The 15,606-nt window shown below is 34.4% G+C and overlaps 1 protein-coding gene across 2 annotated transcripts in view; it reads right to left on the bottom strand.

Moving 5' to 3' along the window:
* Positions 1-15,606, bottom strand: part of DCBLD2 (discoidin, CUB and LCCL domain containing 2) — an 88,811-nt gene that overhangs the window by 37,873 nt on the left and 35,332 nt on the right. The window contains exons 2-3 of one of the 2 annotated variants that reach the window (XM_057696247.1): positions 14,510-14,652; positions 823-960 (exon numbers count right to left, since the gene is read on the bottom strand). In XM_057696247.1, coding sequence (XP_057552230.1) covers positions 823-960; positions 14,510-14,567 — 196 coding nt within the window. In that variant the 5' untranslated portion in view covers positions 14,568-14,652. The remainder of the gene's footprint in view (positions 1-822; positions 961-14,509; positions 14,653-15,606) is intronic. The other variant, XM_057696246.1, reaches the window with a different exon arrangement.

Raw genomic sequence — 15,606 nt, 5'->3', positions numbered from 1 at the left:
CCATAGTACCCCTAACAGCAGAGGGGAATGAATAAATGCCACAGCACAAAACCGGAAGAGGTATCATTCAAGTCTTGCATTTTTGCTTAGAGATTTTGAGTTAATTTTGCATTCTATTCCACTTAAAAGCATTGCTTTTAATTCTTCCCTTCAGATTCTAAATATTAACAATCTAGAAAATATTTATTTATTTATTTATTTTTAAATATTTATTTAATTTTTGGCTGCATCAGGTCTTAGTTGCAGCGCTCAGGCTTAGCTGACTTGTGGCATGTGGGATCTTCGTTCCCTGACCTGGGATTGAACCACTGGACCACCAGGGAAGTCCCTCTCATGTTTATTTTGTACTGTCTCAGACAGCACTCCTCACATTACTCCTGGTGTTATGCAACTCTCTTCCTTGAAAAGGATGGTAATAATGTTTTTTAACAGAGTAAGATGAAGTGGTAAACTGTGGATAATAAAGCTTTAAATTGATACATTTCCACTGACAGTTTTTTTTTAAAGTGATTATCATTTGTGTTCCAATCTTATAAACGTGAAAAAAAATCAATATTTCTTCTGCTAAAGAAAGGTAAGTATATAAAAGGATTTAAAAGTATACAAGAGAATATAAAGAGTAAGTATATAAAAATTAAGTTAATATACTTAATTTTTAAAATTCTGAAACTGATCTAATTTTGTCAGATTTACGTATGCATTATTAACTGCTCAGTTTCCATACTCTATTCCAATCTCAGATAACACGTACTCAAAGAAACATTACATTTTTGTTTTCAGAAACTGTAAAATATGCAAATCATGATATAAAGTGAAAATTACCTTGCTTCTCTATAACTGAGTATGAAGCCAAAAATCCTCTTCCAGAAACATGAATTCCACTCATGAACAGCACTGTAATCTCATTGCTTTTTGATTCAATTGAATGGTTCATCTGCAACCCCAGACCACAGTATTTGCCTAGGAATGAAAGAAAAGCAGATACTTGGTGTGATTCATGAAGTCAATAGTATTTACAATGTAGGTAACAAAATCATAATAATATACAAACTGGGTATTAAATTAATCTAAAATGATGACTAGACTGTTTAATGATTAAAAATCACATTACTCTGGAGAGAAAAAAAATGGTAAGTAATAACTGTTCAAATGATTCAAAAGGAAAAACGGTGTATATAGGCATCACTGACCTTATGATGACTCAATTTCCTGATAAATACATGTATCCTCTTTAAAACAGTAACAAGGAATTTTACAAAATTAACTTAAAGCATTTCATGCAGGCAGGTGGCTCATAAATGGAAAGTCAATCAGTGGTATTCTTAACATGTTCCCCACAGAGTGCCGGCCCCCAGATTCCTGAGCTCAGGGCACCCCTCAAACCTTTTACAGACCTTCTCAAGTTTTCTTCCAAGAATTGCTGGACTTCTGTCAACCCCTTTAGGTGATCATGTCCAGTCCTACAGCTTTATGGTATGGCAGTTCACATTTATACCTCTACATAGCCTTTTCCTTGAACTTGAAGTGCATGTATTCAACTGCCTACCAACTTTCATCCTTTAATGTCTAACAGACATGTAAAAAATAACATTATCCTTCCACTCAATACAGATCTAAGTTTATTAAGATAAAAAGGAAGAATAAAAAAGAATTAGAGCAAGATATCCACCAACAGCTAATAAAAATGGGTTTTTCTTATGTGTGGTAACTAAGAAATTCTGAATATAAAATTCTAAAAATATTTTAAGTTGAGCAATATCACTTGAATAAGAGTAATGTATACTTCCACAGACATCATTTTCAAGGACTATACATTATCATGTGAGTAGAAAATGTTAAATAATCAACCAAACCCCCCCACAAGAACTGTTAAGGGTGTTAAAGTCACAAAGTCAATAAACAAAAGTTAATTGTAAAAAATAACCTAATCAAAATGGGCAGAAGACCTAAATAGACACTTCTCCAAAGAAGACATACAGATGGCCAACACACACATGAAAAGATGCTCACCACTAATTACTAGAGAAATGCAAATCAGAACTACAAATGAGGTATCACTTTACACCTGTCAGAATGCTATCATCAAAAAGTCCACAAATAATAAATGCTGCAGAGAGTGCAAAGAAAATGGAACCCTCCTACTCTGCTGGTGGGAATGTAAATTGGTGCAACCACTACAGAAAACTGTAAAACAGAGCTACCGTATCATCCAGCCATCCCACTCCTGGTAACATATCCAGAAAAGACGAAAACTGTACTTTGAAGAGATACATGCACCCCCCAGTGTTCGTAGCATAGTAGCACTATTTATAATAGCCATGACACGGATGCAACCTAAGCGCCCATCAACAAATGAATGGATAGGGACTTCTCAGGTAGCGCAGTGGTTGAGAATCTGCCTGCCAATGCAGGGGACTTGGGTTCGATCCCTGCTCCAGGAAGATCCCACGTGCCATGGACCAACTAAGCCCATGTGCCACAACTATTGAGCCTGCACTCTAAAGCCTGCAAGCCACAATAACTGAGCCCATGTGCCACAACTACTGAAGCCCGTGCACCTAGAGCCCATGCTCCACAAGAGAAGCTACTGCAATGAGGAGCTTGCAGACCACAATGAAGAGTAGTCCCCACTCGCTGCAGCTAGAGAAAGGCCCCTGTGCAGCAACGAAGACCCAACACAGCAAATAAATAAAATAAATAAATTTATAAACAAACAAAAACAAATGAATGGATGAGAAGATTTGGTGTATATATACACACACACATACACAGACACACATATATACATAACGGAATATTTCTCAGCCATAAAAAGAAATACTGCCATTTGTAGCAACATAAATGGACCTAGAGAATATCATACTAAGTGAAGTCAGACAAAGACAAATATATGACACCACTTATATGGGTTTTAGATTGAAAATAATACAAATGAATTAATTACAAAACAGAAACAAACTCACAGACAGAGTAAACAAACTTATGGTTACCAAAGGAGAGAGAGAGGTGGGGAGGGACAAATTAGGTATGAGATTAAGAGTCACAAACTACCACTATACATAAAGTAGATAAGCAACAAAGATTTACTGTATAGCACAGGGAATTATACCCCAAATCTTGTAATAACCTATAATGGAGTATAATCTGAAACAAACAAAACAAAACAAACCCCGAATCACTACACTGTACACCTGAAACTAACATAATATTGTAAATCAACTACACTTCAATTTTAAAAAATCAATTTTATTTCCATATATTAGTGACAACCTGAAATGAAATTTTTAAAGCTTAATTTATAATAGCAACAAAAAGACTGAACTATTTAGAGATACACTTTAAGAAAAGAAATTCAAAACCTGTACTTTAAAAAATACAAAACACTGCTGAGAAAAATTAAAGGACTAAATAAATCAGGAGATATACCAAGTTCATGGACTAGAAGATTCAATATTGTTAAGATGTCAGTTCTCCCCAAATTGATCTACTGATTCAATGCAATCCATATCAAAATCTTAGTGGGTTTTTTCTTTTTTAGGAATTAACAAGTTGAGCCTAAAATGTATATGGAAAGGCAAAGGACACAGAATAGCCAAAATAATTTTAGTAGACAGTAGAGGGACTTAAATTACCTGATTTTAAACTTACTATATAAAACTACAGTAATCAAGAAGAGTGTGACATCACTGTAAGGACAAATACCTATATTAATCTGAGTGAAGTAGAACAAAGTCCAGAAATAAACCCACTTACATGATCAACTGATTTCTGACAAAGGTGTCAACAGGGAAAGAATAGTCCTTTTAACAAATGTACTAAAAGCTGGATGGATATCAATACGCAAAAACAATTTAGAACTTCACAATATATATAAAAACTAAGTCAAAATGGATCATGGACCCACCTCTAAGAGCTGAACTTATAAAACTCTTACAAGAAGACATAAAAGAAATCTTTGTGACTTTGGGTTAGGCAAGGATTTCTTAGATTCAACACCAAAAGCATAATCCATTGAAGAATAATATTAATAATTAGGATTTTACCAAAATTTTAAATGTTTGCTCTTTACAAGACACCATTAAGAAGATGAAAAGAGAAACGACAGGCTAGGAAAAAATATTTGCAAAACATTAATCTCATAAAGACCTCACATCTGAAATGTGTGAAAAACTCCTGCAACTCAATCCAATTTTTTTTAATGGGCAAAAGATTTAAACAGACACTTCAACAAAGAAGACATACTCACGGCAAATAAGCACATGAAGATGCTCAACAGTATTAGTCATTAAAGAAATGAATATTCAAACTAATGAGATACCACTACATACCCACTAGATTAGCTATGATCAAAAAGACTGACAAAACCAAGTATTTGTAAGAATGTGGAGAAACTGAAACCTTCATATACTGATGATGCAATCATAAAAGGCACAGCCGTTATTGAAAAACAATTTGTCAGTTTCTTAAAATGTTAAACATAAACATATACATATCATACAACCCAACAATTCTACTTCTAGTTATCTTTTATTTGCCCCAAGCAAAAACAATCTAATTGTCTATCAGCTAGTAAATGGATAAACAAAATGTGGTATATATCCATACAGTTGAATACCACTCACCAATAAACAGGAACAAATTACTGATACATGCAACAACATAGATGAACCTCAAAAACATTATGCTAAATAGAAGAAGCCATTTATGATATTTCTAGAAAAGGCAAAAAAAAAAAAAAAAAAAAAGGATAAAACATAGATCAGTGGCTGCTTGGAACCAGGGATGAAGTGGGAACTGACTCCAAATGGGCACAAGGGAACTTTTTGGTGTGACGGAAATTTCTAAACTGGATTTTAGTGATGTTCACCCAGCTATATAAATTTACTAAAATTCATCAAACTATACACTTAAAACAGGTGAAATTTATGGTATGCAACTTATATCTCAATAAAGCTTTCAAAAGAAATACAAACATTGAAACAATTTTTATTTGTGCAAATTTTATTTGCACAAAGAAAAAATAGGTCGCAGAATTAGACACAGCAGAATGAGACCTTCAGAGAGCTATTCAATGCCCCTTTTGACAGCTGAAAAACGTGAATAAATACGAAACATCAAGATGCGTGCATGCACACACACATACACACAGAGGGGTCTTAGGTGCTTGTTATGGTGTTCAATATAAAATATATGTCTTGTTTATCCTTTCTTTAAAAACACCTATTGTGCAAAAAAACCCTTTCTATTGCTAAATACGGAATCCAATTTAAATATAGCTATCAATATTTTTAACTTTCAAGCAAAGCAACAAAGAACCCTATAACAGTCATTATCTGAATACACAAGAAGAAAAGACGATTAAGTCTTTAGATCTGTTTAACACTAAATAATTCAGAAATAGTCTGGTGAATAGGACAAATATTAAATACTGTATTTTTAAAAATTTTTTAATACTGTATTATTTTTGAATACTAAATATTTAAAAATAACAACCTAATATTAAAACAGAGTAATATGTACTTCATGTTATTTGAAATATTATCTCCAATACCAAAAATATCAGACACTATATAATTTGTTAGCAAAACCAAATGTGTGCAGAGCCAGGGCCCAATCACATTAAATCTTAAGGTCCAGTGGCAACAGGTAAAAGGAAGAAAAATTGTATCAACTAGAATCTTTACGTAAGCCAGTTAACTCTTGTAAAAATGAACAGTATTTTCAGCTGGGCTTATCAGCTGTTCTTTGCCATTTAAGGATTTTATCACAAGGCTGATAAAGGTGCTCAGTACAAATACTGACTTTTCAGATACTTTTAGGTACAAACAAACAAGACCATATTTAAAGAATATGACCAGACACACAAAAGTATCCTTACTTTATACAAGTTATATCATGTATACAAATACTAGGAAATTCCAAATTATTAGACTTAAAAGTGAAATTGCTGTATGAAAATAATTGACAAAAATATATTCTTGAAGTGAAACAATTAAATTTTTCAACCCTTTTCTAATATATACAGAATCATAAAAGCATTTTCTATTAGCATTGCAGTTTCAGCTCTTGTTTGTTTATTTATTTGGATTTCTCTTGTCCTCTGAAATGTGGATAAATTCGATCTATGGTAGAAACAAAACATTTTTTAAAACCCTCTTTTTTCTGTGAAACTCTAAAGGCAGTACTAAAGAATGGATAATCTCAATTTTTTAAAAAAATAAGAAAAAAAGAAAAGTATCAGCTCTCCCTGTAGGCATTTAAGTGAGTTCAATATATACCAGATAAACACCTATTTTCACTTTATTCCCAGCCAAGATGATGGTATCTTTCCTCACTTGGCTTACCTTTGATCACAGGTTTTACACATTATACAAGTAATACAAGCACTTGGCAAAATACTCTGGGAAAGGAAGAAGAAAATTCATCCTTAACCTGGGCCAATATACTCGTTAATTCTTCAACTGCTTTCCCCAGTTGGCCATTCAAAGGTACTCCTAAATCAACAAGAAGCATTTAACTGCCAACAATCATAGGTTCTGCTGATGGCTCTCAAAGCCAGACAATTTTTTTAGTAAGTTTCTCACGGATAAATAAGAGAGGAATTTCAAAAAAGAGTATATGGATACATATAGAAAAATATAAGTATAAAAGCTAATCAAATATTAATCACTATAAAATTCATGAAAAGCTGGTTCATAGTATAAAAGAATCTATGCTCTGGGCAAATAAAAATGTTTGAAAAATCATTAGCCCTTAGAAAACTAGAAAAAGAAAAGCAAATTAAATCCAAATAAGCAGAAGAAAAGAAATAATAAGAATCTCAACAGAAATCAATCAACATGAAAACAGGAAAACAATAGAGAAATTAATGACACTAAAAGCTACCTCTTTGAAGAGAAAATCAATAAGCCTCTAGTGAGACTAACCAAGAAAGAGAGAACACAAATCACTAATATCAGAAATGAAAGTGGGGACATCATAATATTAAAAAAGATAATAAAAGAATACTATTAACAACTTTATGTCCACAAACTTGATAATCGAGATGAAATGTACAGGTCCTTGAAACACACAACTTGCCAAAGCTCAAACAAGAAGAAATAGACAATCTGAATAGGCCTATATGTATTTAAGAAATTGAATCAATAATTAATAATCTTTCAAAAGAGAAAAACACTTGGCACAGATGGGTTCACTGGTGAATTCCATCAAACATTTAAGAAATCACACTAAATCTCTACAATCTCTTTTCAGAGAACAGAAACAGAGGGAATGCTTCCTAACTCATTCTGAGACCAGCATTACCCTAAAACCAAAACCAAAGACATTACAGGAAAACTACAGACCAATATTTCTCATAAATATAGATATAAAAATACTCAACAAAATATTAACAAATAGAATTTAACAATGTACAAAAAGAATTATACACCATGATCAAGTGTGATTTACCCCAGGCATGCAAGATTGGTTCAACATTTGAAAATCAATTAATGTAATTCATCACATCAAGAAGCTAAAAAAGAAAAATCATATGATCAAATCGATAGATGCAGAAAAAGGATCTGACAGAATCCAACACCCATACACGATTAAAAAGCTAGGAATAGAGGAGAACTTCTTCAACTTGATAAAGAACATTCACAAAAAAACCTACAGCTAATATCACACTTAATAAGATCCCAATAAGATCAAGAAGGGGGCAAAAAATTTCCCTTTTCACCACTCATTTTTAATATTATACTGGAAGTACTAGCTAACACAATAAGAAAAGAAAAGAGGAAAAAAGATATACAGATTGGGAAGGAAGAAACAGAACTATCTCTGTTCACAGATGACATGAGCATCTGTGTAGATAATCCAAAAGAACTGACAAAAACTCCTTTAATTAAGTGATTACAGCAAGGTTAACATACAAAAATCATCTGCTTTCCTATATGTCAACAATGAACTAGTCGAATTTAAAATTAAAAACACAATACCATTTACATTACCCCCCAAAATTAAATACTTAGGCATAAATCTAAAATATGTATAAATCTATATAAGTAAAACTACTAAACTCTGAAGAACAAAGTCAAAGAACTAAATAAATGGAGAGATGTTCCACATAAATGGATAGGAAGGCTAAATGCTGTCAAGATGTCTGTTCTTCCCAACTTGATTTATACATTCAATCTGAATAAAAATGCCAGCAAGTTGGGATAGATATCCATTTGTAAAAGAATGAAACTGAACCCTTATCTACACCACTCACGAAAATTAACTCAAAGTGGATTAAAGACTTATACATGAGACTTCAAACCATGAAACTTCTAGAAGAAAACATAGGCATAAAATGTTCCTTGACATGGGTCTTGGTAATGATTTTTTGGACATGACACAAAAAGCACAAGCAATGAAATAAAAAAATAAACAAGTGGGACTACATCAAACTAAAAAGCTTCCCTAGAACAAAAGAAACCATCAACAAAGTGAAAAGACCACCTAAGGAAAGGGAAAAATATTTGTAAACCATATATCTGATAAGGGGTTAATATCCAAAATATATAAAGAAGTCATACAACTCAGTAGCAAAAAAACAAAACCAAACAAACAAAAACCAAAACCCAATTAAAAATGGGCAAAGAACTTCCCCATTGGTCCAGTGGTTAAGACTCTGCACTTCCACTGCAGAAGGCACAGGGTTTGATCCCTGGTCTGGGAACTAAGATCCTGCAAAGATCCCCACCCCCCAAAAAAACAAACAAACAAAAAAACCCTAAAAAATGGGCAAAGGACCTGAGTAGACATTTTTCCAAAGAAGATATATGAAAGGTCAAAAAGTACACGAGGAGATGCTCAACATGTCATTAGGAAAATACAAATGAAAACTAAAATAAGGTATCACTTCACACCTGTTAGAATGGCTATTATCAAAAAGACAAAAGATAACAAATGCTGATATGGATATGGAGAAAAGAATCCTTATGCACTGCTGGTGGGATTGTAAACTGGTACAGCCACGATGGAAAACAGTATGGAGGATCCTCCAAGAATTAAAAACAGAACTACCATATGATCCAGCAATTTCACTTATGAGAATACAGCCACAGGAAACAAAAACACTAAGAAGATATCTGCACCGCCATGTTCATAGCAGCATTATTTACTATAGCTAAGACATGGAAACAAACTAAGTGCCCAAAGACGGTTGAATGAATAAAGAAGTTGTGGTATACATATACACAACAGAATATTGTCCAGCCATAAAAGCTGAGGGGATCCTACCATTTGCAACAACACTGATGGATCTTGAGGACATTATGCTAAGTGAAATAAGTCAGACAGAGAAAGACAAATGCTGTATGATCTCACGTATACGGGGAATCTAAAATAAAAACAAACTCATAGAAAAAGAGATATCAGACTTGTGGTTACCTGAGGTGGAGGGTAAGGGGAGGGAGAATTGGAGGAAGGCAGTCAAAAGGTACAAACTTCCAGTGATAAGATAAATTAAGTACTAGCAATGTGATGTACAATATGATGGCTATAAAGGTGTTAAGAGAGTAAATGCTAAGAGTTCCCATCACAAGGAGATTTTTTTTCCTTTTCTTTTTCTTTTATATATGTGTATATATATATACACACACACACACACACACACATATGAGAAGATGGATGTTATGTATATAAATCAAACCATCAGGCTGTACGCCTTAAACTTATACAGTGATGCATGTCAATTATTTTTCAATAAATCTGGGAAAATACTCCAGCAAGTTACTGGATCTCGATGAACCAATTCTAAATTGTATATAGACACAAAACACCCAGAATGGTAAACAATATTGAAGGAGAACAACAAAGTTGGAGAACTGACAATACCTGTCTTCAAGACTGAGTATAAAGCTACAGTAATCAAGACAGTGTGGTATTGGTCAAAAGAACAGACAAATAAATCAATGGAAAAGAACAGAGAGCCCAGAAATAGATCCACATAAACACAGTCAATGGATAGAGGACCAAAGGCAAGACAACAAAGTAAAAATAGTCTTTTCAACAAATTGTGCTGGAACAACTGGACATCCACATGCAAAAAAAAAAAACAAAAAACAAAAAAAAACCATGAATCTAGACACAGACTTCATACTCGTCACAGAAATTAACCCAAAATGAATCATAGACCTAAAAGTAAAATCCAAAACTATAAGACTCCCATAAGATGACACAGGAGAAAATCTGGATGATCTTGGGTGTGGTTAGGACTTTTTAGATACAACAAAAAAGGCAGGATCCATGACAAATATTTCATAAGCTGGATTTCTGCAAAAGGCAATGTCTAGAGAATGAGAAGACAAGCCACAGACTGGGAGAAAATATTTGCAAGAAACATACCTAGTAAAGGACACACCTGATAGAGAACTCCTATCCAAAATATATAAAGAACACTTAAAACTCAACAATAAGAAAACAACCTAATTTAAAAATGGGCCAAAGAAGATATACAGATGGCAAATAGGCATGTGAAAAGATGCCCTACATTATATATCAGCAGGGAAATGCAAATTAAAAACACAATGAAGTATCACTGTACACCTATTAGCATGGTCAAAAATCCAGAACACTGACAACACCAAATGCTGGTGAAAATGTAAAGCAACAGGAACTCTCATTCACTGCTTATGGGAAAGTGAAATAGTACATCCACTTTGGAAGAGAGTTTGGGGATTTCTTACAAAACTAAATAGTCTAACCATACAATCCAGCAATCACACTTCTGGGCATTTACCCAAAGGAGTTGAAAATTTATGTCCACACAAAAAACTGCACATGGATGTTTATAGCACCTTTATTCATAATTGCCAAAACTTGGAAGCTACCAAGATGTCCATTAGTTGGTGAATGCATAAATAAACTGTGGTACATCCAGACCATGGAATATTACTCCATACTAAAAAGAAATGAGCTATCAAACCATGAAAAGACATGAAGAAACTTTAAATGACTAACACTAGTGAAAAAGAAGGTCATCTGAAAAGGCTACATACTGTTTGATTCCAACCACACGCCATTCTGGAAAGGCAAAACTACAGCCACAATAAAAAGATCAATGGTTGCCAGAGGCTGTGGGGGACAGGGATCAATAAGCAGAGCACAGAGGACTTTTAGGGCTGTGAAAATATGCTGTGTGATACCACAATGATGCACAAATGTCATTATTAAGCACACAGAATGTGCAACACCAAAAAAGAAAAAAATCATTAGCCACGAAGGAAATAAATCAAACCCACAATGAGATACCACTTTACATCTACTAGGATGGCTAGGATAAGAAAGATACCTACAAGTGTTGACAAGCATGTAGAAAAATTGAAACCCTCATACACTGCTGGTAAATGGTATAGTCACTTCAGAAAAAAAGCCTGGCAGTTCTTCAAATGGTTAAACACAGTTACCATATTACTCAGCAATTCTACTTATAGACATATACCCAAAAGAAATGCAAAACATATGTCCACATAAAAACTTGTACATGATAGCTCATGGCAGCATTATTCATAGTACCTAAAAGGTGCAAACATCCTAGGGTAAACTGGCATGGAGAGATGGTGATAAATTTGAAAGAATGATGTGATGCTTTGGAAACAGAATGAGCTGTGAGAGCTGAGATGACTTATCCAGAGTCTACTGCAAGAGAGAATAAATGTCTCTTGCCTTTTGGAAGAAGGAAAGGCTGTACCTCTGAATGGGAAGCGGGTCATCTATGTGAAGGCCTGGATGCGGGTCAGATGTTAAACAGGTCATCTATGTGAAGTCCTGGATGCTGGAGGGGGTTGGGTGCACTGTTGTCAACACCACAGAAAACTTAAACAGCAGTAGAGTGGGAAGGAATCTTTGAAGAGAAGGTAGCTAAGAATTCCATGAAAGCTCCAAAGGAAATAGAGTTAAGGGGCCTAGGAAAATGTGTCAGGAGCTAGAACTAATAATCTTTTAATAATAATTCTAAGTGGAAATGCCATTGTTTATATAACTAGTTCCTTTACCACAGAAATTTAGGTTTCTATTTTTTTCCATATTTTAGATAATGATGCAATAGACTTGTTCATATGCACAGCCTTTTTCCCCATAGTTAAAATGATTGTTGAGGCCAGGTTTTTTGAAAAGAAATTACAGGGTCATGTTGCCTTCCAAAAGAGTTATACTAATTTATACCTCTATCTCCAATATAGGTTGAGAGTTTATTTCAAGGCAGCTTTATTACCACTTTTTTTCCTGTTTATAAGTGCTTTTAAAAATTCTATAAATGTTATAAAAATTTAGAATACAAGGAGAAAACAATAATCATTCTTATATAGTCCTATTATACTGAGATAACAAGTAACAATGTGAAGGCTACTTCTCCATGCCTTGGCTCTCACCATTGGTTAAATGAAAATTATAATAGTATTTATCTCATAGGGTTATAGCCATCATTAAATAAACATACATGTGTATGTTTATGTGTGTGTATACACACACACAAGCACAGTATTATCTCTTTATACATCAATTCATATCTCACTCTTACTTTAACATAAACCACACCTACTTAACTGCTTTTCAGAAAGGCTCTATCAATTTATTCTGCCCTCAGTAGTATTAGAGATAAAAGAAACTTGGTAATTTGCTATTTTCTTGATTAACTAGTGAAGCTGAATTTTTCCAAGGTACATTTACTTTTAAAATTTCCTCTGGTATGCGATCCTTTTAAGCTACCCCGACCCCTGCCTTAAAAAAAATAACTATTTCTATATTACAAATAGGGCAAGAGTGAGATTTTCCTGAGTGGGCCTCATGTAGTCAGGTAGACCCTTTAAAAGCGAGTGTTTTCTCTGGTGAGTCTTAGAACTGGAAATTTAAGAGACATATGCCAGCTGGCCTAGAAGAAAGCAAACATCTATGTGGTGAACTAGCACTCCCGAAGAGCTCTAGGAACTGAAAGCAGTCCCTGGCCAACTGGCAGCAGGAAAATGGGGTCCAGAGTCTTATAACTGCAGGGAAGTGAATTCTGCCAACAACCAGTGAGCCTGGAAGAGAAGCCTCAGGCCCAGATGAGAACCACATTCCCAGCTGATATCTTGATTTCAGTCAGGCAAAACCTTGAGCAGAGAATCCAGTCATGCAAAAGCCCAGACTTCTGACCTACAGAAACTGAGATAAGAAATTGTGATGTTTCAAGCTGCTACATTTGTGGTAATGTTATGCAACAACAGAAAACTAAATCAGTGTGAAATTTACTTTGGTGTATAGTAAGAATACCTTGCTTTTGGATGAACAAATCTGAGATAAGTACTACAGTATGCAAATTGGAATCTATATATGGCTTAGGTCCTGAATTAGCAGACAGATTGATTTTACTTGGCCTTTTGGCCTGTATAGTTTTGAGCCTTAACTATTTCAAAAATGTTTGAATTACTTGCCAAGATTTTAAAAATCTGGAAACTCCACATAAATTCTGAATTTCTGGCTTCTCTTGAAAAATCACACACACAAAAAAGGGAACCTGGGCTAGTTTTCCAGGTGGTTGTACCTAAGAAATGGATGCCTCTTTTGAAAGAGAAAGTCACACTCCAGTTTGCCATATAGCCCCACCATTCCCTAATGTCCCCAATCCCGAAGCTCAGTTATCATTTACCATTGTGGCAATGCTGTTATTATAACCTAGTCCATTCCACTCATTTATTTTACCTGTCTAGCCCCTGTTGGCAGTAAACACGTATCCACTTGAACAGAGCTTAGAGGTCTTAAGGTTATCACGCCTCTTCTAATACCCATACCAACTACACTTTAGGCAGATGATAAACAGCAACAAATTAAACTCTGGAAGATGGGAAATAAAATATTCTGTATTCAAAAGAGAGGAGAGATCCATCTGACTTCAGATTGACTAGAGGTGGGGTTAATATTGTCATAAAACATAAGGAACCTGATTTATGTTCTCAACTAAGTTGGAACATCATTTAATCTATTGAGAGGTGTGCTGTGGAACAATGCTCATTTTAGAAACTTGCAACTTAGAAAGATACAGTGGAGAATGGGGAATTATTTGCTAGAGCAAAAGCACCATCAACTGTCCACCTCTAATAGAAATGGAATTTGTTTAGAGAACATCACTCAATTTACAAACAAACTGATCTGGGGATAGCTTTTTAGTGCCTATGTACAGAAGCACCTCTAATCTCAAAAACAAAACTTGGAATTCTCAAAGGAATTCATTTACTGAACATACATTACTGAGCCCCTGAACATCCTGAAACTGAGCTAGGTATGTGCTAGGGATTCCGTGAGGAAACCAGATAGGCATAGCATTGCCCTCAGAAAACTTAGTGCAGTGGGACAGGGCAAATGTACAGCTGAAGCCTCTAAAGTACAGAAGAAGCCATTGCAGTCCCCAGAAAATGTTTAGGGAAGATTTTATATTCATTAAATAATGTCCATCAGTACAGTTTCTTGGTGGGCCGGAGTGCGATGGAGTTGTAAAATTTACCTGCTTGACTTAGAGTGATTTTGTGTTCTCTTTTTGAATGACTAGGATGTCTTCCCATAATGATTTCTCTTATGCTGTAACTAACAGTAAGTTGTTTTTGGCTGGATTCAGTATTAGTTTTGGCTGCTTCAACAAAAATTCACCTGCAGAGGAAAATGATAGAAGGGTACAGATCTAATTTCCCTTTAAACAATTCAACTATTGGGTATATATTTACAAGGACAAGTAATAAATATTTACTATGTTTAAAAAGAATTCAGTAATATCACTAAGAATGGATCTGCCTTTCCTTCTAAAAGATAGTGGTGACTAAGAGTATGTTTTTCTACAACATCATAAAGTCAGTGTGCATTCGATTTCAGGGAAGGTGGCTACTTCAGTGTGTTTTTCCCCCATGCGGAAATATGAAACATTTATTTCAGATATCAGACAAGAACAGAACTAAGTAATCCAATTTTACTGCAGCATTACAAAAATCATCTCTTTACCACAGTGTAAGATTTAAACGCATCTGCACAAGAGTACATATTATATAAAATGTAGTAAGATTGCTGCTGCCCTGCCAAGTACTTCCAGTCCCTACCCAGTTCCTGCTGCAATACTGGTGGTCCCAATAGTTTTATGGACGCAAATCATTAGAAATAATAATAACAAAGCAATTAAAAAGACAAACCAAAATGCCTCAGTGACCATATAGCCAACTCAAACTTTATCTATTTAAAAGTTATATTTTCCTCCCACTAATAAATCTTTTATTTCATTCAAACTTGAACAATAAACCTTCCATACTGAAGTATCTTCCCTGCCTAATTAATTCGAAGGAAAAAACCAAAAGGATTAGTAAAGAAAAATACAGGGACTAACACACCCTTTTAATTTGTTTTAAACATTTTTAAGGTTTAAAAATTGTTTAAAGTTTTTAATTTCTAGTAGGAAAACATTATCTGAATGAATACCTTAATGGCAAACTACTGTGAAACATCTCAGCTGCATTTGGGGCAGAGGGGTAGCGATCACCTTCAAAGCACCCCAGCTTTCTTCATGAGAAGGTCAGAGCTACACTGGTTTGTACTATTGCGACATCCATTAGATGATTT

The sequence above is a fragment of the Hippopotamus amphibius genome, chromosome 10 (assembly GCF_030028045.1).
Source record: "Hippopotamus amphibius kiboko isolate mHipAmp2 chromosome 10, mHipAmp2.hap2, whole genome shotgun sequence".
Classification (NCBI taxonomy): Eukaryota; Metazoa; Chordata; class Mammalia; order Artiodactyla; family Hippopotamidae; genus Hippopotamus; species Hippopotamus amphibius.
Note: the sequence above shows the minus strand (reverse complement) of the source record. Positions and strands in the feature narration are given on the sequence as shown.